The sequence below is a fragment of the Homalodisca vitripennis genome, chromosome 7 (genome assembly GCF_021130785.1).
Source record: "Homalodisca vitripennis isolate AUS2020 chromosome 7, UT_GWSS_2.1, whole genome shotgun sequence".
NCBI classification, from domain to species: domain Eukaryota; kingdom Metazoa; phylum Arthropoda; class Insecta; order Hemiptera; family Cicadellidae; genus Homalodisca; species Homalodisca vitripennis.
In genome coordinates, this window is record NC_060213.1 from 28478083 (window position 1) to 28503256 (window position 25174).

Sequence of the window (25174 nt, forward strand, 5' to 3'; positions counted from 1 at the left end):
GGCCCTTTTATTCAGTCGGGGAGTTCTTCGATGCACTATCATAAGCCCTGGCGCCATGTAAAAATGTAAATATTCTAAAATTCATTTTACTTTGACGCTGTCTATCCAGTTGTACTGGTCATCGACTAAGGTGGAGGTAATTAAGGGTAATTTAGGTAGTTTTAGTTCCTCTAAGTTGGTGATAGAGAACATCCGGGTAGTGTGGTCAGAAAGCCCAGTGTGAAAAACTGTTTAAATCAAGTGCAACCATTAATAACCATGTTTGAAGCAGTCCAGTCCATAGATGATTTTGATGTAGGAATAATTCTTGTCGATGGAAAATTAACTCTTTGAATATTATGGTGGACAAGCATTTAATTTTATTTTGCTATTTTTCTCTATGGGATCAAATAATAGAGAAATATATCTGCATCAAAATAAAAATAACAGCATTCATATAAAACTTTCACTGTGACTTTCTGGATTTCCAACAAATTGTCTCTCATTCATGTAAATAAATGTTTAATTATTTTACCATAAGTCAAGCATTTCTTCTTGTCATTGTATGCCTCAACTTTTCTTGACCTATTGACAATAATGTGTACTTTTAGAATAAATTAATGCCAATAACAATTTCAAAAATATTACTTGTTTAGTGACAAAATAATGAAAAATAAGTTTTTTTAGAAATATGAATATAAAAACTAAGCATTATGTTGTAATCAATTTTTTAGGGTTATTTTCCCAAAATAGGAAGTTTTAAGGTCTGAAGAACAAGATTAATTTCAAGTCTCTATGTTATTATTTAACAAAAGCTTCCAAGTTTTTCAGTAGACTACTTCAAGAACTCTAATTGGAACTTATCATTTTAGGGAATCACCCCTGTAAAAAAATTGTATAAATTTGGAGATTAAAAAACTTTTTGTTTTGATTAGTCAGATGATTAGTGATCCAACAGGTCCTTCTGAAAATCATGTTGTAGTCTGTCTGTCTGTCTGTGCGATAACTGGTGCTAGAGACTTTAAACTTGGTTGCATCATAGACTTATGATGAACTCCATTGTTTTTTTTGAGGTCAAATAGACAAAGTTGCAATTTAACTTATAATATTTTTACATTAGTTTTTATAGGAAAGCATGATTGGAAACTAGAAATACACAGAATAAAAAGTGAGTAAAGAGTATATTGTGAAGGGTAATCATATGGGATTTTTCAGAAAGTTACTAAAACGTGTGATAAAGTTAGTTTGTTGGATTGATTGATTTCATAAAAAGCATGAACATGTAAAGTGTCAGTTTTATCACAAGTTACATTAATCCAGGACATGCGACCACCACTGCCTGCCAGCCTTATCTGGCAGTCAACTTGTGTTCAATTTTCACTGTTCTGAAGAAATTTACAGTAACTTTGTGGAGACTTATGGTATTTTATGTAAAGTCCATCATTGTAACGGTTTTTAACATGCATTCTCAGGAGAGATTCACAAAACTGTGCTAGTTGAGAGGTTGTGTTCAGAATTTTGTGGAGTAACTTTAATTTGTGAATTAAACAAGTAATGTTTTTGTACCAACGTTTTTATTTAATGTAATTAGAAATTATAAACAATTGAAAGCTTAAAATGCTAGCAAATGTGGGGCATGCTTGAATGGATGATCAAAGAGATGATAGTGGTATCCAGCTATATTAGGCTTAATTAAACATGTCCGATTGATTGGAAACAGCACGCAGACACATTCTGTAGTCATTATAAGAATATCTTGCTGAAACGTCATCAGTTTAAAATCGCACAATATCTTGATCGTGCCATTCAGAGTGGCTAGATTACAGTCCCTATGTACCAGCTTTTAATTCGGATCTTTATGATTTAGTTTTTTTCTCTCAAATCAACCGGCCCATGAACAACAAATATAAATACACTAATAAGTTTGCCTAATTAATAAATGTTTATTCTAATTTATATTCTCATAATGGTTTACCAGGTTCCAACTCAGGACACATATACACGTACATCGGTGAAGTTATGTGCGTGTCTGTCAACCCCATACCGATCCGCTCAACAGTTTTACCCGTGACCGGGACCAGTATCACAATGCGTACAAAAGGTAGGTTAGGCTTTTCAAATATAGTGTGTCTACCTGCAAAGTGCTCCAGTTATTAAACCCAAGATTGTCAAAAAAATTGTGGAAAAGCGCATTTTAAATTGCTTGGGTTTGGGACACTTTGTAAGATGCCCCATAATAATAGTTATATTTCGCTTAGGTACATAGGGTTTTTTTACAGGCCATCTCTAGCGGGGGTAGAGGTATAATTTCCATTGGTATCTTATAGGAATCCACCCGATTTAAACTGTTCACATAACACTAACACAAATTTTAACACTACACAAGTGTCATATAGAACGAGTCAAAGAATCTTATTTGTAGTTTTAAGACTAGCTATGTTGACCAAGTGGTTTGTTTCTTCTCTATATGGCATCAATACATTAAATGGAGAAGTTTTTTTAATTTCCATTTTGGACATCGTAGGGAAGATTTTTGTAATAAAGTATGTTAGGATGAGTATACATGTAATGCTGAATGATATAGAAATGGATTTGCTCCTGTAGTTTTTTTTTTTTTTTTTTTTTCGAATAATCCGTTGGTCACAAATTTTCTTTACGATTTGTTATGTGTTAATGGTATTTTTAATGCAGGCCCATCGTTTTATAAAAATTTGCCCATCTTCAACAAACATTATTCTATGATTCAAAAAAAAGCTAAACGTTTTAAAACCTGGTTTTTAGAATTCATAAAAAGATGTTTATACCTCTCAGTTTGAATTTTACATTCATTAAAAAAAAAAAAAGAAAAATCAATGGAAAATTGTAAATTAGTGACAACATGATTGGGTTATGTGCTATTGTTCAGATAAAAGAATGCAGAAGAGAAGTGGTGTTGAGAACATACCAATCCATCGTTTCTTCTAAGTATAAAATAAGCTAGCATTAAAAGATTTCAAACAAACCCAATGTAGAACTGATCTGTACCAACCGATGCTCTTGTACACGCAAGAATCAGTAAAATATTAACACAGATTGTGTGTCAAGTCCTCAAGAATGTAGTGTTTTACAAAACAGAAATATCTCCGTACTCCAGACAGCAAAAGGAAACAAAACAAAACCAAGTGGGCCTTAGCACGGTAAGCCATGTTGAAAAACCTTTGGTCGACCTCTGATAGCACAGGTGCTCCTTATCTCTGAAAGGGATTAGCGAGTGTTTGGCCATAAACACTTCCCTAATCTCATGTGGACACTCCTTGTAATCTCTGTGGTTACATTGTTCTTAGTTGTAAAATCTCCTTGTCTATTTTAATTACATTCTTCCGGCCATACAATAGGCCATTAATTTGTCCAGCTATGTCTTTAAATTTTTTTGAAGAAAACAAAAGCACACCCGATGTTACAAAAAGCAAAGAGCAGGCCCACCCCCCCCCCCCCCCACCCCCCCCCCCCCCCACCCCCCCCCCCCCCCACCCCCCCCCCCCCCCACCCCCCCCCCCCCCCACCCCCCCCCCCCCCCACATTTATGAAATGAAGTAATCATCAAACAATATTCTATTGTATGTTATCTGATTGATATTTTATTAGTATTGTCCTTCATATGTAGTTAAACTTGACGTATATTTTCCTGTTTTATTCATAATATATAGTTTTTATATATTTATTTTTTCTAGTAGTAGGGGAGCCCACGGTGCTAAATTGGGATTTTACTAGAGCGTCATAGAGACCTATTGGGTTGCGAAGCTTAGGATGATTACAAAAAAAATTTCATATAATATAAACGTTTTCATCGGTGGGGGAAGCGGCTATAAATTTTTAAAAAATTGTGAAAAAAACATGTTGCATGGACATACTCAAGCACGTCAGATATCAATATCACCTATGTCCTCGCGTGTTTTTAAAAACTTACGTACCCAGTTATGTTAATCTGATTGTTTTCATGATGGGGGGGGTGGTTATAAATAAGGGTTAAAAATTAAAAAAAAAAAATTTAATCGAGCGTGTCAGATTTTGTTGAGGGGATGTTGCGTGAATGTAAAGAAGCTCTTTTATAATAATCTGACGATTTAAAGGTGTCGCAAACCGCGTGAACCATTAATAGAATGTGCCAAAAGAAATCGCCATTTTTGAAATACTCAAGCTCGTCAGATTAAGATATATATGGTTTATCTTTATGTCTTAGACGTACTGTCTCATAATCTGACGATTATCTAGAGGGATTTAACCTAATCTGACAATGAAAACAATTTATATTAAAACTAACAAAAATAAGTAAAAAAAACGTTAGAAATACATTGTAAACAATATCACGCCACGGAACGAGTCTGTGTGATCAGCTGTCATGGCAACCAAAACCAGAGTGGGAACGGTGTATGAGAGTAATAGATAGAGGGGAAGAGCGAGAGAGAAATAGAGACGCGAAGAGGGGAGTATAGGCATCATGTACCAGCACGTATTAAACTTCATTGGTCATTTTTTAATTACTTCGGCTTGTAAAAATCGTCAGATTATATATTTTTTTCGTAATCCTTAAATGATTCTCTTCAAAAGAAAACAAAAAATAGCCACGCTCGAGAATCTCAAGATGACTTTTTTTTTACAACTTTGCAACCCTTCCCCTTCTTTACGTCACTCTCAAATTGTCAGATTAGTGGAATGTACACGTTTTAGCATGTAACTAACTCACCTTACCTTAATCTGACGCGCTCGGAAAATTTCAGATGATCAATTTTTTTTTACTAATCTGATCCTTTATCCTTGCTGGGCGGGCCATATATATAGGACTCATAGTTGGTAAAGGTTCTTAACCGGGTACAAGATATCCCCCTGTATACTAATCTGTCGCGCTTGAGTAAATCCCGAAACCCCCCCCCTTGGGCTCCCCTACTGTAGCATATACATATATTTTTTGTTTTACTTTTTTTGACTTAGTGAGCCATATACTGCTGTTATTTCCAATTGTTATATATCTGTTATTATCATGGTTGACTTTAAATATCTTTTTCTTGGAGCAGGTTGAAATTTGTAGCCAATTATAATGTTGTTATTAATCATGTTTTAAAATTGTTTCTAAAAAGGGGTTTCCATCAAACAAATAAATAAACAAAATTAGGATTACAGCTAAGTGCGAAGTTACATAAATACTATTATAACATTTCAACATTGTTTTTTTTGTAAAAGAATAGAATAGTAGAAAAGTAAAAGTTTCATCATTTGTTATAAAAATTCAAATTTAATATTGTTTTGAATTGAAAATTCATATCTATAGATACAGTTATGAATATAAATTTATGTTTTGTTTCCATATCGTAAACAAATGAGTTATTTTTAAAAGTTACAGTTTTAATCCATTATTGCTTATTTTTAATCTTGTGATTTGTTAAAATTTGAATCTGTGGTTGTTTAGTTAACATTTTATTGTTGACTTGATATTTTTTCTGTGGTATAACGTAATGCTCAAGAAGTAATGGGGAAGACAAATAGTGACGTTAAATATGAATACAGATTAGAGCTCCTTCATTCGTTGATGTTTGTCAAACAAGTGAAACATGAAGAATGTAAACTTCTCATGCTGTAGTTTATCAGCTATGTACACTTTTAACTTTTCTTACATTATTCTTGTAGCTTGTGAGAAGCAAATGGTTGACTAACAGTAATCTTATCAATCACTTCAGTACTTATCATCCACTGATAACAGCTGTCAATGCTGTGCCAAGTTTCTTTCCCCTCATACATTACGCTCACATATAATAGAATATATAGTACCAAATATGGCACATACCCTTTTCCCTTTCCAGTCTAAACATTTTTATTTCTCATAAAAAGGGATTATGGAAGGTATAAGTAGAGATATTATTCAATTGCACATATTTTGTTTATGTATTATATTAACAAAACACCTCCAAACTCCATGAATTTTGATATTGAAAATTTAAAGTGACACCATAATAAATCATATATTGATCTTATAAATGGTATAATATTGTTACTTTGCACAATTTCTACTTAATATACTGAAAATATGTGTACCAAATTTCAGTGTCAACTTAAACAGTTTTTAACTGAAAATAAAAACGTTTGTGCAAGCAACAATATTATTTTCAGATTTGCCAGGTTCAGTGGTACAAAATATCAGTAACACTACATTACGAGATTTGCAATCTGATCTCTTCCTTGGGTGCATAACTAATCTACGCGTAACTGCAATCTAGGTGAAATTAGACATTCATGTCAAGCCGTTGTGACAAGCACTTAATGTATACTTATGTCTTTAAAAACGTGGACGTAATGAACCTGACATTATTATTATGAACTGAGGAAAATAATACAGCTCACAATATGTTTGTTCGGGATAACCAGCTATTGACACCGGCTGATCAGTGGGCTATAATAAATGGCTATTGTATTGTACAGCAGAAATAATATGGTGGACAATCTGGAAACTGGGGTGGATCTTTTTTTATTATCGGTTCAATTTACGAGGGCTATGCAGAAAGTAGATTACGCTTTGCTCTGTAGCGGATAGGTGCGGGACTATCGTGGTCATTTTGATGTCAGGGCATTTATTTGTTCAATGGGTATCCAGCCGTGCTAGTGGGAGGTAACTGTCATTCCTTGTTGTTTTAAAATAGCAGTTTAAATTGTGTGACATAATTGAAAATCCCGTGAATTGTGAAGTGCGGCCGGGGTAACATGGTTTTTGTTGGCTAAGCACAATAAACCAGTTGAGATTTATCGCCAACTCTGTGAAGTTTATGGAAATGATGTGATTACCGAAGGTGGAGTGTGTCTGTGGTGCATTAAGTTCAAAAATGGCTGAACTAATGTGCTTGATGACGAACGAAGTGGACGGCCAAGGTTAATGACCAATTAAATTGTCTGTAAAGTCGGTGAAAAGATTAAAGAAGATCACCGATTCACAATAACAGAACTCTCACTTAGTTTTCCTCAAATTTCAAGAAGATTGTTACATGAAATTGTTATGCAGAAGTTAGTTTACCATACATTTTGTACAAGATGGGTACCAAAAAGAGTGTGATTGACTCTTTTTGTTTATAGTTGGAAGTCTGAGGCGGCAGAATTTAATAAAGCTGGTCAAAACTAGTTCACCTCTAAAGTGCCTAAATTTGTATGGTAATTATGTTGAAAAATTGTATTTTGCGACTTTCAAAAATGTATATAATACAATTTTTTCTTGTACGTTGTTTTTTGTTTATATCAAAACATACTCTACTTTCTGAATAGCCCTCGTAGATGGATTTCTTAAAACAATAAGTACTGTAACTTATTGATTTATTTGAATTTTATTCTGTTTGATTCCTTGTTTTCTTCTTAGTTTGTTTTTCAGTATCTGTAATTCTTAATTTCAGGCGGCCTAGTTTTAATTTGATAAGTGCATTTTGATTTCAAACTATGATTGTATGCCAATAGAAGTTTTGTTTGTCAGAAAGAATACAGATTGATTTAGCTAAACTAGCCATAGTTTTTTTTTTCTATGGCTTCCTCAGAGATAGAACAAAAATTATGACTAAATGATTCAAGATTTTATGGATCATTAAACATACAGTGGTGCAATAGATTTCATCAGTAGGCTACTAATATAAAACAATTTTAACACATTCGAGTCTACGCTCGAGCCAGACTCGAGCGCCATTGTTTAAACCCCTGGCCGGCGCTCGAGCGTGACTCGAGCACAGCTTTGCCGATTGATATACGGAGTTGCTCGAGTGATATTCGAGTGCCGTCTGCTGCATTAGAAAGCCAGCGTTAATGGTTAGTTCAGAAAAATTCCGCTAGGCGCTACTACGTCATACCCGCTTGAGGCTTTTGTTTATCCAATGACGTGGCCTGGTGCGTCGTCTGTCTGTCTACGACAACAATAATTTTTTTAGCATTTGAAATTTTTTTGGCAATTAAAATTATTTGTAAATATGTATATAGTAAATGCCTTTAAAAAAAATTGAAATTACTTGTTTTATTTATTCAAAAGTTAGTTTTCAAGAAACACAAGACATGCGGGAGTTTTTATTTTTCTTCAAAAAAGATAACTTTTGAAGTTAAAAAAAAAAAATTAATTACATTTTATAGGAATACAGTTTTGCATATAAATTTAAAGAGGAAAGATAGAACTTTCAATAAAATATAATATCATATACATAATATTTAACAGTTTTCTAAAAAAAAAAATCTGAAAACCAATGAATTTATGCAGACCAGGCTATAAAAACAGCAAATAGCAAGCCAGACTCCAATGTGTTAACATTTCACCATGTTTTTTTTTTTTTTTTTTTTTTTTTTTTTTTTTTTTTTTTTTTTTTATTTATTTATTTCTATGTTTAGATAAGTATTAAAATAAATATAGAATAATATTATAAATAATGTATAAATACTAACAAATGTTATAATATTTGTGATAGCGAGTTAACAACATTTACATAAACAAAATTAAAATAAATATTAAACAATAATAATATAGTTTATAATTATAATAATAAGAATCATTGTCATAACATTAATTACAGCAAAAAACATAACTTCATAACTGATAAAAAAGACTCGTACATCTATATATATAAAAATGAATGTTTGTATGTTTGTCCTTTATGGAATCGTGAACTATTGGACCGATCATGATGAAAATTTGTACGTATATGTATTTTTCCACGGAGAAGGTTTATAAGCTATGCCCATCCCTTTCCCGATTCAGGATTCCGCCCCACTGGTTACAGAAATACCCATAAGAAATGCATTGCAGCAAACATATGTTAACGTCTTTTCAAATTTTTAATCAGCTGTTCTTTGTAAACATATATTACACTTATAGTTTTAAAGCATAGAGTAAGCTTAAGAGAAACGACAAATTTTGTTTAAACTGTTTTTGCAATCACTGTTAAACATAGACTTTACTATCCAGATAATACAATTCAAATTTGACGTAAAAATTCACCTTTAACTGCAATATTTATTTAATATAAACCATGCTCATGCTTGATCAGAAGAGTAATGCAGATATCATAATTACTATCTTACGTTGGCTACAAATATAAAGAATGTTATAAAATCAACCTTAGTTGTTTTTTTTGACAGAAGTATGGTTCTCAAAACTCCGTGTGTACATATTCTCTCGATCGAGACAACAAAGCAAGCTCAATCGTGGCATCGGAGATATAACTAATTTAATCTAAAATTTATTATAGTAAAAAAAAAAATTTACTAAGTAATATAAGGACTTCGGTTCTTAAGATTTGCGTGCGAAGCCGTGGGTAACAGCTAGATAGAGGCAGGAATATGATACATACCTTCATAATACGCCCAAGAGGCTCACGATGGAACGACTATCAATTATCTCAGCAATGTTTAGAATGTGATAGAAAAAGAATAAGTGAATATAGTGTACTGTTTTCAACGGGAAATTGCGTGCGAAGCCGCGGGCAACTTTTGCAAAAAATTATTGAAATGCGCAGCAAAGTGCGCCGGGCCCGCTAGTTATCAAATAAATTATTGATAGACAAGAGTTAAAAACATATTAATCATATGTATGTGCAAAGTATTGACATTAAAAACAATGAATAGCCAATAGATATCACATGGAATATGTACAAATTTATACATTTATGTGTCTGCTCTGAATTCAGCCTTCAATTCAAAATTAATTTATTGTTTTTAATTTACCGTGTTCAGTAGTTATATAAATGAAATGAAATGAAAAAGTCTATTTTTAGAGGTGAAGTTGGACTTAAAAATTTTCTCTTTCTCTGAACTTCTACTCCTCCCCCCCTCTCTCTCTCTCTTAAGGGTTACTTCCTTAGATAGTCTTCAATCTTGTAGAAAACTTGCTCTTTCAACCAATTTTTGAATTTATTATAAGCTAATTGTAACAATTTGTTGAATAATCTGTTTTTCATGCAAAACGTGCTGTTATTTGTTTTGTAAGTCTCGCAGGTAATAAACCTAGGACATATTTTTTCTTCTGTTATAATTATGATAGAAATAAAATTAAGTATGAATTGTAAATATAATACTGATTTACGTAGTATACTACTTGGGAAATCATTTATTGCAATTAAAAATAGGAAAGGTTCCTAGACAGATCCCTGAGCCCATCAACTGAGTAAAATCTCCATTATTTAGGCAGTAAATGTAAGAAATTAATTTTTTAAAGCCTGATTCATAATTCATGTTGAAAAATTTTCTAACTTCTTATGAATCAATTAGTATTGATTGATACATTTCTGCTAATGGGATTTTATTTCATCCAACATAGGTACAAAATAACTAATACATACTACACATGTACGTACAGATCATTTATATATTATTTTGTTTTATTTATAATTACAAAGGTCAGTTAAACGATTAGTTTTGAGTTGAACTTGTGCCACTAATAAAATTATTCCTAACTAGTAATAATGTAATGTCATCAGGGTGAAAAATGTGCTGATTCAGTCCAATGCCATTTTGGAGTCATTCGGAAATGCAAAGACCAATCGGAATGACAACTCTTCACGGTTTGGCAAGTACATGGACATTAACTTCGACTTCAAAGGTGATCCGATCGGAGGCCACATTGTCAACTATCTACTGGAGAAGTCCAGGGTCATCCTCCAGCAGTCTGGAGAACGCAACTTCCACAGTTTCTACCAGGTGAGTCTTCCCATTAGATTATCGGAAGAAAATTTCAGGGTAAACTCGTTTTGAGAATGGTTCTATATAAAAACAAGAACTCTACTTTTATATGTTGTACCATCTTTTTGCCTTGTTATTTGCGAGTAATGGTGACTAGTTTGATGGTGTCCGTATTTAATTCCAATACCTAGCCTATTTGTAAGCTAAGCTAGCTTGTAATAAATACACTAATATAGTAATGGACTGTAGCTGAGAATTCCTATATCAGCTTCCAAGTGTTCTACGAGGAACAAACAAAGTCTTTTGACAACAGATTTAACTTTCTTCAGAGTAAAATATGGCAATGGTACATTGAAGATGTTTAATGCCAAGTTTGGAAAACTGTTCGTCTATTTATCATTCCTGCAGAATGAGACATCTGTGTTCCAAGCACCACATTTTTGTACTCACAGATGCACTTTTTTTTAAAGTTAGTTGATGGATATAAAATATATTTTGGGTCTTGCGGAAATGGACTGCAATGCTCTGATCTTCTTGTGCAGGAAATGACACGCTGCACTTTGTTTTGAAGTCGTAGAATCCAATTACATTTAGCTGTATGATTTCATAATTTGAGCCATTAGCCAAAATAGATAGTAGACATTGTAACATTGTACATTGAATAATGTTATAGTTGTAACAAAAGTCAGAGCATTACAATAACATTCTTACACAACCCTACTACTCAAAGTAATTCCTCTATTGAGAAGAATTCTAATACTACCAGAATCTTTTTAATTTTGTTTTTAATTTTCGGCAATCTTCTCCCTTTTAATGGCTTCTTGAGTATCTGTAGTTCAAAAGCACTGATAGAGGAGAGGCTGCTCTTTGATGTTTTTTAAATCAAGGATATAAGTATGAAATCTAGGTGATAATATCGTGCAAGACAGTTAATTCTTATTCATTTTTTGTCTTTGTGTATATTCCCTTTTTTTTATTTACATTATTAGACCTAAGTTTTGCTATATAATATTACTTATATTTCATATATTATGAGTACTAATTCAGTTTGTTGTAAAATTAAAACCCTTAAAAGTCTAATAAGCTAAACAACAAATCTCAATAAACTATTTTTTTAAGTGTATTATCGCAATTTACTAATAAGAAGATATTCAGTAAAGCTATAATAAAAGTAGCAACAAAGTAAGCAATTGTACTAATTTCTTTGTCTTTGTGGATTTCGAAGGTGTTGTTGAGTCTATATAAATAAAAATTTGTCTAAGCTGCATTTGAACATCAGTATTTCAAATTACTTAATGATTCTCGTGTTTAATTTATCAAGGATACGATTGGACTCTTGGGCCCTCCTCAATGAAGATACAGATTCTTTCTTTAAAATATAATTAAGTTCTCCAGTTTACAGTGCTTTTCTGTCAATATGTACAGGTGCTGGGCAGTTGTAAGGGTCCTGACATGAAAGGCTTGGATCTGTCGGGTTCTCCGGCGGACTATCACTACTGTGGTGGGGGCGGGGCTGTGACAGAGATGGACCGCACCAACCACCGAGCCACCCTCGCCGCCTGTAACACTCTGGGCTTCTCATCTGCAGAGGTCGGCACGCTCTGGCAGGTGGTCGCCGCCGTGTTGCACTTGGTGAGTTTACTTTTGACTAAGAAAAAGTAATCGTCAAATTTGTTGAACAATTAATTTGCTTGACAATCCGTCATATGTCACAATTAGTTGTGTCGAAGTGATGGCTTTAATGTTAACATTCGTTTTACTCGGTTACGTTTATAGATTTTTTTATAAACGAATACAAATTATAAAAACAGACAAGTACAAATTTTTATTGAGTTTATTGTTCTACATTGCATTTTTGCTATTGTAGAACTCTATTTTTTAGTTCACGCTGACAAAGCAAATTAGGACAGGTGTACTAAGTGTGTCTAAATGTGTCAAAGTGATATTTATACTCAATGTTTTATTCCTGGAAGTAGAATTGGCAGAACTGTAATGGGATACTTCCTAGAAAAAAGCGGTCAATGAAAATTTAAAAAATGTAGTCTTAAAATAGAGATTTTATGCATTTCTGAGATGCAGGTGAAAGTTTCTTGGGCAAACCAAAAGTACTAAACTTTTTCAGAGAGAGGTACTGGAATGATGTTGCAGTGTGTTCAGCCTGAAGTCAAGTACTGGTTATTGTAACAGAGGGCTGAAATTAAAAACTCAAAATGAGTTAAATAACTCTAAATCATTAGAAAAATTGTATTTATTTTTGTTGTTGTGATTTTACACAGATCAAATAGACATAGCTGCTCTGACTTGGTCTAGAGTCAACTCTAGAGATGGTTTTGTATATACTGGTACATCTAATTTGTCTGATTTGCAGTGGTTGCATTGAAATGCTATAAATTTGTACTAAAAACATAATATGTTTATATTATAAACACTACTAAATGTAAATAATACAATACTTTTCCAAATTATTTTGTGGAGTCGCCTGATGATGAAACCTTTGGTTTCGAAAGGCCTTGTCCAAAAAAATAAATAATTTGGAAAAGTATTGTATTATTTATATTTAGTAGTATTTATATGTTTTTAGTACAAATTTATAGCATTTCAATTCAAGTTTTTTCCAATTTACTCTAAGAGTCTTCAATAAAAACATATATTTATATTTTGGGATTTTAATTCAAAAATTCTGCATATTATAACAAATATAACTTCACACATGCATAAACTTTGACTACTTAATGATGTATAGTTTTTGCTTTTAATCCTTAAATCGTTTTTCAATTTTTTCCTCTAGCGTGTAAAAAGCTTCTTTTTTAATAAAAAAAAACCAATTTTAATTAACTTAAAGTTCTATATGAATTATGATTCTTGAAGTTACTGTATTGAGTACGAAAATGAAAACTAATTAATTTAAAGGAAACAAAACATTAAATTTTCCAACTGACTTAAGACAGAAACAATAATCATAATAAACAAAAACAAAACTAGTCGTCCTACAGTCACTGTAAACAATGTTCAGATGTAACATATAGCATGCAATTGAGCGTAGGAACAGAGCTTGTGTGCAGATCTCTAGAAGTACACTGTCATCCTCTGTACACGGGAAAAGCCGTGAAACGCACCAGCGTACAGTGGAAAAATGGTTTTCCGTTGCTATGACAACCAGTTTTGTATTAATAACAGATGGCCGAGAATTACAAATAGAGCGCATGTGTTGTCTGACTTTCAGTTCCCAATGCATTTTATCACCAGTTTTATGAACTACTGTGTGTGATCGGAGACAAAAAAATTCAAATAGTGAGATTCGTCATCATTATGTTGTAGTCATCTTTAATGCGCAGGAATTAGCGTAATACACGTGGAAAGGGTCAACCGTTGACTTGCCTTTCCATCACAACAGATTTAATAGCACAAGTCAAAGTAGTTGAAAAATCCAAATTTATCTGTTTGTATAAGAACATGTCAAATACATAGAGAAATCAAAATGAAAATTAATAATAGTGAACACTTTAAAATATCTGGGAGTTGGTCAAAGGTATAAACTTTTATAGTACTATTTATATAACGTTAAACTGATTTAAGTTTCATTATCATCACAAAATTGTGTGTTACTGGGAGATTTTGATATTAAAGTAGTTTCATTCCATTAGTGTAATAAAATTACTCAATCATAACAATGACTCACAAAACAATTCAAATGATAGCATCAGTGATTGTGACAAAATATGTTACTTGCATTTCCTCATAGCATCAGTGATTGTGACAAAATATGTTACTCGCATTTCCTCATTTCCTGCAACATCAATGATACATAGAGAAATGCTAAACGTCTGCTAAACGTATACATTGTCTCCTCATCTTTTAAAGTTTATAAAATACTTAGTAAAATAAACCAAGCGAACTATAGTATTAGCTTAAATATTATAATTAACTCATGAGTCTTTGGGCTGTGAAAATGAAATGAGATTAAAAATGTCCTTATTGGAGGCAAAGTTAGGACTATAAAGTCCTCTCTACCACTTACCTTATATCGATGACACTTAACATTATGCAGTGTGGTGAAACCTATCTTAATTATTATTTACATATAAAATATTTTCAAAACTAACTGTATAAAACTTGTATTTTTAAAAACAAATAATGTTTTCAATAATGCAACTCTCATAATCACAATACGAAAATTCTCTTAAGTACGATGGTTAGAAGATGGTGAATGTTTTGAGTTTACTCGTTTACTCACTTGATGATAAGTAGGCCTACTATGGGTTATTTAATATCTTTGTATTTTGGTGTGTAGGCAGTGAATCAATATATTGAACAGTTTATTTTTACATTATTACTGCATTATTAAAAAAAAATGTTGGTTTTTAAGTGAAGGAAACAGGATTTTTCTGGACATTTGCCAACGTTCATTGAAAAAAAAAAAACACTATGTTTCAAAATCTGAAATTTGATCTCTTCTTCAGGTAAATAACTAACCTAACATATAATTACAAATTAGGTTAAAATAAACAAATCATACCAGAGTGTTGTGACATGCCTAAGTCAGGAATCACAACCACCATGTTGTGTTTCAACTTCACTAACTCTAAAACATGCACTTAATAAAAAATAAGCACAACATTAATTATTAAAAGTGAACCACAGAATATAGGTCACAATATGTCTGCATTCGTCAACCAACCACCTACGACTGTGGTCCGTATCATCGTAGTACGCATGCATCAGATCAGATTGCAGATCTCAAAATGTAGTGTTACTGAATTTTTGTTTCACTGAACGATGGCAAATGTCCGGAAAATTCTGTTTCCTTCACAATCCTTCCATTGTCAAAAATAAACTTCAAACAAAGAAGGGCTTTTAAGTGTCAGAAGTGCACAAAAAATATATAATGAGTAAGAAAATTGTTGTTTTAGTCTTCTATAAACTAGAAGAAAAGAGGGTATAATTTCCAAGCTGTCATATGAAAAAAATTTATATTTTATTTCCCATAATGATTTTGAAATTCCTCAGGGTAATGTGACATTTGCCACAAGTGAAGACCAAGTTAGTATCAAAAACAAGGAAGCGTTAAGACGAGCATCGAAGTTGCTGTTTGTAGAGGACTCGGAGTTACAACGAGCGTTGACTGAGCGAGTGATAGCTGCAAGGGGAGAAGTCATGCAGAAGACACATACTCTGACCGAAGCGGAGTATGGGCGAGATGCGCTTGCAAAGGTGAGTGATTGGCTCAAACGTAAACTCCAGTTTTAATTCAATATTGTGAACTCTCTGTACAATTGGAAGTGCCATATATTTCATAGCTCTACCTTCTAGCTTCTAACCTATTGGGAGTTTCTAGCATGTCGAAGTTCCTGGGATTTTGAGAGCTCTTGACCTCTAGGAGCTCCAAGTTTCTGGGAATTTCTGATTGATAAAAAGCTCCCGACATATATGATCTTCCAGCAAAAAAAGGGCTATTGACCTTTCAGCTATTGAAAGATCCCAACTCCTCTAAAATTTTAGGTCTGTGGAAACCATGGCCTATAAAGAATATTTACCCATGGAAGTTTCTGAATTCTGGAGGACTCCACTCTTCAGAAGCTTTTAGACCACAAGATTTTTTTTCCGCTGGGTATCCTCAGCCTTTTTGTAGTTCTTTGTCTGTTTCCTGTCTACCATGGAAGTTTCTGAACTCTGGAGGACTCGCACTCTTCAGAAGCTCAGAAGCTAATAGACCATAAGATTTTCTGTCATCTGGGTACCCTCGGCCTTATGTAGTTCTCTGTCTGTTTCCGTGGGAGCTCTCAGTGTGTGGTTTTTCTGGTCCAACCAGCCGTAATTCCGATATTGAAGTTTGTGATCTACAGGAACTTTTGATCTTTGGGATCTTTCAACTGTGAAAGCTCATGGCGTATGGAGCTTCTGCTTCACTGTAAACTGGCTTATGTAGTTTAATGGGCTCTAGTCCTCTCAGATTTTCTGGTTTCTAGAGGTTCTGAGTGAAAGACACTTTGGACTACTTGGCTGCTTTAAGCCCCTGGCACAGTAATCACCTGCTTGGTATCATAGAGACTCAATAACTTCCTAAACTTTGATTTATTATGAAATAAGCAAGTTGACTGCTTAAAATTCCCCCCGTATCCATACTATGTCCATGCCAAATGTAATGGAAATTATATATGGTCAGAGTCATCCCCCAGCATCCAAACCTACATTTTAACTTTCCTAAAATAACATTTGTATCACAAAGTGTTCATTAAATGTTTTATTACATTTCATGCATCTATTGGATGTCCTGGGTAGTTTTGTGGAAAACGGGTTTGATCATCAAGTTCAATAATCTTATCTCTAAGAGCACTCAATAACTTTTGTTTGTTAAATTTGTTTTGTAGAAAATCCATGCAACCATAAGACGTGACTATGTGTGTGTGGAAATTAAAATTAATTAAAATTAGCATTGGAGCTATTCCCAATTGTGTAAGCTTGTCCTCAACAATGAAATTGAATTAATCATCATTTACTTATAGAATGTCTATGCCCTTTTTCTGAAAGATGTGATCAGCATTACAAGAGTAATTGTGGTAGATAGAAAAACATAAAAGTTATATTTTTAACTCTGTCTCTTTATATCAATGCTTTCCTGTAAAATAGCAATAAATATTGTTATTGTTTTAGAGATTTGTTAACATAGTATGCTTTAGACCAATTTACTTTAAAATCAAATTATTGTATATGCAAATTTAAATTATGAAAACATTAAATCAGAAGTAAAAAAAACTGCAAAGGTGTAAGTTTTACAATTCAATGAGTTCATTCTCAAGTAGGAAATTTCTGTATACAGGCTGTTTACGACCGACTGTTCACATGGATTGTGGGCAAGATAAACTCCGCCATCGACATAGCTGGAGCTAGACATCGTGGCACTGTCATCGGAGTCCTAGACATCTACGGGTTCGAGGTGTTCGATGCCAACAGCTTTGAGCAGTTCTGCATCAATTACTGTAACGAGAAACTTCAACAGTTGTTCATTGGTAGGTTCACTCATTTTCTCACTATTGTTTATTTTACAATTTTGTTAGACATTTGCACTACAACTTCTTCTTCACTTTTTTCGTAGAGCATACATCATTATTCTCATTTTTCAATGTTAAAGACAACCTTTTTTTGTTACTTCATTACATGAGATTTTGCATGGTAGCAACAATTTAAAATACTCTCTTCTAATGAAAAATAGATGAAGGTTGTTAATTTAGGCTAGGAGACTCCAAACGTTTCCGTTTGAGGGCCAAATTCACAAAACTTTCAGGAAGTAGGTGGCCCCAGTGATTATTTCATAATTATTTCTTTGAAAGGCAGTATGGTCAGGTATATATATTAACTAACGAGAATTGAAATTTGGACTAAGCTTTTGTAGTAAATTTGTAAAGAAAACTGTTAAACATTTCTATGCTAAACATGCTTATTTATTTACTAAAATTAATATTCTTATGATATTTTAATAAAATTATAGTGTTTTCGTTATTAGTCTTCAAGTACAGTGCATTGTATTGTTCAGTGACGCTTGGTCTGTGGACCAGTCCATGTTCTGTTGACCCAAGAGAGAGAGAGGCTATTTTTCATGGGAGGTGAGGGTCCGTGTTGCAGATCACCTCTCCTGTGCAGGCTTCATGCTGCCTGGTTCGGGCTATAATAGCCTAGTGCTCTGATAGACTTTTGTATATAATCGGGGCACTACTCTTGTTTCCTCACCTGTGACTGCAAACTCAATTTCCCACCATATCACGGTGAACTGATTGCGTGTTAACACATTGAATCCTAGGTCTATAACAATAGATTTACTCATTATACTGGCCGTTTTGTTGTGATTTTTATACATTTTGGAAATTTTAAAGACATTGTTTGAACGTATTATATATACAATTAAAGAGGAGGACATGCACTTTTAGAAAATATGCCTGATTAGAAAAACAATTATCTGAAAAAAATTATGCAGTAAACAAATTATGGAAAAAAAATAAATTTAGAAAAATTGTAACATTGTATAAACATTTTATTTTTCAATCACCTAATGTTCTATAAATGTGTTTTTGATATAAAATTAACATAAAAGACAGAAAGAATTCATGTTAGTGTATGTAAACTAAAATTATACAATGCAAATTATTTCCATTGAACATGAAAATAAGTGTTTCTTTGTCTAAATGGTTACTCATTTTACACAATGAACTAGGAAACATATACAATAAAAACTTGTATTACTATTATAACTATTAGATATCCATCTCTAAACCAACTTTTACCACATCACTTTATTCAATAATAGTGGAACTTTGTTCACAAACACACTCCAGGCAACAACAAGGCTCGTGCAACTGCGTTGTCGGCCAGTTACGTAACTAAGCTGCTGTGCAATAGTTCAAAAATACTTCTGTACAATTGTTGATGGGCCATACAAAGACGTATAAATATAAACAATATAACATAGGAAATGGTCTGAAACAACTAAACCCGATTTTTTACCGAATTACCTCATCGTATTGAATTAAATACCGGAGCCCGAGTATAGGGCGGGCTCCGTACAACAATGGACGTACGTGCTAGCCCGACCTATATTCGGACTGCGTATATTCAATGTGTGGGCTCTGTATTCAATTATGTTAAAAATAGCTTAAGAAACCAGATCCCAAGAAGCCTTATGTTTGTATAAACATTGAGCAGGTCGCCATGGTTAATATGTAAGTAAAATGTACTTATAAGGCTTCGCTAAGGTTCCATGCAAAGGTTCAAATCTATAGCTCGTACCATTTTTGAAATTTCCTGTGGACAGATAGACGAACCGAACAGACAAATCATACAAAAAAATAATATGATACCCAAATAACACATCATAGAACATCCATTCTTGTAGAAACGGAGTTTTCATGCAAAATTTTAAGTCTTCATATGGAAAAATCTTTCTCGACATATCTTGCCACATAATAACGTTCATTAAGCCCATTATAAATCATTTCAGACATTGCTTAGTAATTACAATTTTGAAAAATACAGATATTGTAAATGATAGATAATTCAATATTATTTGTTTCGTATTTACTTCCTTTTCATGTTAATTGTATATAATTTAATTTTGGTACTTTGACAATAGATTTAAAAATACTATAAACTACAAAATCAGTTCTTAATACAGATAAAACATTCAATTATCTAAACATTAAGATATTTTACTATAGTACTATACTATACTGTTTTCTATATATTTTTTTAATAAGATCATTTTACTGTAGTTCAATATTCCATTTTATTTAAGAAGGGACATTCACAGCTATAATTACTAGTATTTAGAAAAAATCATACATATTCCACTCCATCATGGGCTTTTTTGAATTTTTCACTACTAGCTCTGTGAAGGACCCAAATTTTTTGTAATGTGATATTTCACTAATCCAAACCCCTGTATTTCAGTTTACTTTGCACAAATGTTTATCATTCCTTATGAAATTTGATTTATCAAATTATGACCGTTACTTTCTCACTGGCCCTAAAAAAGTTAGAGCAGGGAGAAGGACAATACTGAACAGTTTTCATTCTTACAATACGAAATTCAAAAATTGTACTTTTATCAAGAAAAGAATATGTGTGAAAATAAACAAATTTATGACATTGGGGAAATTATTTTCAGTGATATTTTTAGTCCAAGAGAACAAAAACTACGCAGTACTATGCATATTGTTCAGTTAGACTACGCGCGTTTTCCAAACAAGTTTTTACTCAATGATGCTCTTTTATTTACTGGTAAAGATTATATGGCAGTTTATCATACCATTGTGTGAAAACACATTATTGTACAATCAGTGTTAGAGCAATGCAATCCTCTAGTTAGTCCAAACTTCTAAAAAGAAGCAATATATTAAGTAAATAAAAACATAATGAAAACAAATCAATTGAAAACCCCTTTATAACACTGATAAAATAATTTCCTTAGACTAAAAGTAATTGTTTAATTCATCAGTAATCCCAAAAACATTCATTCACTTTGTAAAAATGGTTGTTCCAAGAAGAAAAGACCAATTTTCATTTGAATATACCAAATGACAGTGATCTTAGACTATTTGGCATTGCATTCCATAAAAATAAATTTTTTGGTCCAAGAGATAATGTTGCTAATGAATATTGTTTGGAATGTCAGCTTTTTGTTTACAATATTTTAATAATTACAATATTGTAAATTTGTTATTACAAATTGAAGGGTCGCGAGCAAGAACAATCAGAGTCAATTTTTTCAACGAAATCGAGTTTTCAGTGCCATTCGATAGCTTAATAGAAGTAGATTTTCTTAATGCTATTACAAAACGTGCAAGACAACAAGTAGAGTCCACTACGTTTTTCAAAGGGAACTGGATATAAGCTAACGGGCAAGAAACATCATAGTCCATGCGGGCGGCGCACAATAACAATCAGAGTCAATGTCGCTCCCCTCACCACCTCAACTTCAACGCAGATTTCAGTCAGGTGCTTTGTTGTTTTGTTTCCAAAAAACATAACCCTACTTTAGTGGATGTGTTGAATGTTGTGCGGACAAGTTTTCAAGATTGTTAGATTATTTTACTGTTAGTAAACGCTATGTTGAGTGATATAAGTGGAAGTGAGGGGGAAGAAAACAATCAAGGGACTCATGTTGGTTTACAAAAATGCAAAGAAAAGGAAGGAAACGGGGAAGATGAGCGACGTGATGAAAAAAAACTTCGTGCAACTACTCATGAGGTTGGTATATGATGATTGTCAATGTTCTCGTTACAAGTGTTTTCACGTTGTTTCACCGGGAAAACCGACAAAAGTATCATCAATAACTTTAACGGACTAGGTGATTACAACGCACAAAATCAGTACTTGGTTGGTCTTATATCTGTTGTACCTGTTAAGCAGCGCCGCAACCGGAAATTCCCAAGAAGAGGCTAATTTCAATCTTTCTTCTTATTGTTACCGTGTTCGTGCATATGTAGATGATTTAATTTTACAGGACGTTACAGTTTGTTACAAAGCATTCATGTCATTACATGGCATTGGGAAACAATCGCGTTCAAACCATAAAGAAAACACCTTACTAGTTTTGGAGAGGTCAAGCCAGATGGCGAGGTTAAACATGCAAAACAGATCTAATGCTCTGTCGAAGAAACAAAAGCAAAAGTAATAAGTTTCATTTCAATCCCTAAAGGGTAGAAAAAATCACATTACTCTTTGAAGGGACACATCAAAATTATACTTACCTGAAGAGGCTCAATAAGTCTAAATTGCATAGAATGTACAATGAAACAAATAAAGATAATACTGTTGGGTTCACTACATTTTGAGACATTTTTGATAGTAAATTCAATATTTCATTCGGGTACCCAAGGAAAGATACGTGCAGTACCTGTGATGTACTTAAAGCAGAAATTTCTGTTTTAGAAGAAAAAAATCAATGGAGCGGATGACAAAAAACTAAAGATACATTTATCACAAGATCTAACAAAGAAACAAAAAGAAAAAGAAATTCACCTGGCTAAAGGCACAAAATTTTTATTCAATTTAAAAACTAAGTGCAGGAAGGAAGCAAGAAGAAAAGAAGAATTTGAGGCTGTTACGATGGGGGGGGGCGGGGGGGGACTTTCAAAAAAATTTGCCTACACCACACATTACAACATCTGACGTATATTTATCGACGCCAGCTTCAATTTTATATCATTCAATTGTCACGTGTTAAGTGACTCTACATCGTTGTTTTACACATACGACACGAAAACCGTCGCCAAGAAGGGAGCAGAATGATGTTTGTGTTCAATGCTTGAACATTTTTTTTGACAATGTACTAAGCTTGAATGTGCGACATCTTTGTTTCTGTTTTGCGACTCGTGTGCAGGACAGAACAAGAATTATACCGTCTCATACGCTTTTTACATCACACAGTTGTGGACAAGGACCGTTTCGATAGTGTGAAAGTTGTGTTCCCCATAAGAGGTCATTCGTATATGGAGGGAGACAAAGACATGAGCGTTGTAAACTCAAAATCCTACACAGAGACACCAGATGACTGGAGGGATGTGCTACAGAAATTCGAGGGTGAAACCTTCACCTTTCACAGTAATAAACAGTGGCAACTGAGGTTAATTTTCAAAAACCTGGACGAAGAAAGTACTTTTCTGACAATGTACGTAAAAAAATGTCCCCATCCCAACGAGACCCTATAAGAGTACTCAAGATTGACAAAAATGAACCAAGATTCATGCTGCACAAAGTCTAACTACTTTGGTAGTTATTTAAAATGGCTGTCTTAGTTCCTCCAGTGAAAAAAAAGCAAAATTCAAGAAATCCTAACAAAAACAACTCTCCAAAAGTGCTTAGTAAACAGTACAATAAACGGACCAGTGGCCTATTAAAGCGGCAAAAAGTGAAAGACCTTTTACACTTAAAAACAGTTTTTGACACGCCAGGAGTCAAAAGCTTTTTCTGATGCGTTAGTACCTGAACAGTGAATGTTTAGAGGAAGCCTCGGACGGCGAGTTTGCAGACGACCACTCATTGATGAGGGCCCAGTGACGGGGGGAAAACCAATTCAAGGTCATGAATCTTTTTTTTTATAATATTTAAAACAAACCTTTTATTGTCGGGACTTAAAAATGTTTACTATGTTTGGAATAATAAACTAAATACTATTTGTAACATGTTTGGATAGTTATTTTTAGCTTTAGACCTTTTAAATAGTAGGTAGGCGACGTTTTTAAACTTTTAAAAACTGTTTTCTGGCAAACTAGGTTCAGTTGACTCTGATTGTTCTTGCCCGCGACCCTTCAATTGCATCCTTCATGTTATATAGGTGGATATTTTGATATGTTAAGATGTTTGGACGTAGCCATAAGCAACAGTTTATACACGACCCCCCCCCCTTAAACAAGTGAAAAAACTAACTAAAAAAAAATACCAACAAAACTGAAAAAAAATAAACTTCAAATCATAAAAATCAAAAATAAAAATCCAAAAGTTCTTGAACTTTTTGTTTACATGAATCTTTATAACCAACACTAGAGATGTAACTGCTTTTTTTTTTTTTTTTTTTGTTATTAATAACATTTTATTTATGTTCTTTTTAAATGTATTTCCCAATATTTCAATACTATAAAACCAATTTACGAGTAAAAATATAAATTTGATTCATTTCTAGCACAGTAGTGGCTAAACCCTTGTACTTTTGATATGTAGAGTATCGCAATTAACAGAATTGTGGTCATCCTCCTTAAGATAAAATTGCCTATTTGATGTATTTGGTGTTAAGTTATGTTGGGTTGTATTACATTGTATTAATGTAGAGCTTTGCTACATTAACATTGTAGCAAGCTCTAGATAAGACTAGCCAATTATTTTTTTTTAAGTAGAAGAAACAAGATGTGTCCTACCATTGATACTTGAAGTACACCTTTTTGGTGTCGATGGGTTTGAATTTTGTCTTCTACCTATAATGCTGTTTCATGTCCCAAATATTCTTTGAATTAAACAATTAGATATGTGCTAATGTAGCTTTCCTCATATGTATTTCCTAGAATTCATAGAGTTGCAATAGCCATATGTTTTGTAATAAATAATAGACTCTGGCGGAAGTCTATGTAAAAGCTAATTATTATATATTTGTTTGAGTATCATTCAAGTTATGGTTGGTGATCTGCCTTTAAGGAAATTTGCCGCTGACCTGTGAGTTAATTGTTTTGTCTAAGTGAAATAGCAGGCAATAAACAATAGATAAGTTCTTTATTTACATAATCTTGGAGATTAGTAATGTGTCATGTGGTTACAATAATGGGTATTATTAAAAATATTGTCTTTTTTCATTTATTCATCCATTGAGTAAAGGGGTCTCTTTTTTAGCCAGTCAGTCAGTCGCTTCTTTAGTTGTTGTGCAGATGTGTTCTTCAGTTCTTCTGGCAGTAGGTTGAACCACTTCGCTCCAGCATATATTGGTTTTTTGCTGAACAGACTTAAGTGATGAGGTTGGAGGCATGTCTCATGTTATGGTGGTGTATATTTTGATGTCTTGGTTGTAGACGAGTAGAGACTGTGTGCAGGATAACTTCTAGTAAAAGTCTAACAGTGCCACCACCGTTAGAATTTTAACTTGGCAAATGTTGTTCGGCAGCTTTCTCTGAATCCAAGACTCGCAAGACATCTAATAGCATGCTTTTGTTGTATGAAGACTCTTTCTAAATTTGCAGAAGTTGTTCCAACCCAAGATGCTATGCCATATCTTATGCGAGACTCTTTAAAGCAAAGTAGACAGTTCTTGTTACTTCTAGATTGAGTCTACACAGAAGATAGGTTCCCAAACAGAGTTTCCTGGAAAGCTGGTCTACAAAAATACACTTTTTAAATAGTTATTTTGGAAAATGTTGAAGTAGTGATATTGGCTGGTAGTTAAAGGTTTCAGAAATTGATAAACTTTTTCTTAATCCTTCCTATAAACAATAAGGTTGTTTAGGTTTTGAGTGTTAAAACTTAAAACAGGATTGCCCTCTCGAAAATTGCTGTAAACTAG

The 25174-nt window shown here is 33.2% G+C and overlaps 1 protein-coding gene across 1 annotated transcript in view; it reads left to right on the top strand.

The window, feature by feature from the left end:
* Nucleotides 1–10425: 10425 nt before the first annotated feature.
* LOC124365777 (unconventional myosin ID) overlaps nucleotides 10426–25174 on the top strand; it is a gene marked incomplete at its 5' end in the record, with an annotated part of 39800 nt that continues 25051 nt past the window's right edge. Inside the window, 4 exons of the mRNA XM_046821788.1 lie at nucleotides 10426–10659; nucleotides 12067–12273; nucleotides 15649–15852; nucleotides 17459–17648. Coding sequence (XP_046677744.1) covers nucleotides 10426–10659; nucleotides 12067–12273; nucleotides 15649–15852; nucleotides 17459–17648 — 835 coding nt within the window. The remainder of the gene's footprint in view (nucleotides 10660–12066; nucleotides 12274–15648; nucleotides 15853–17458; nucleotides 17649–25174) is intronic.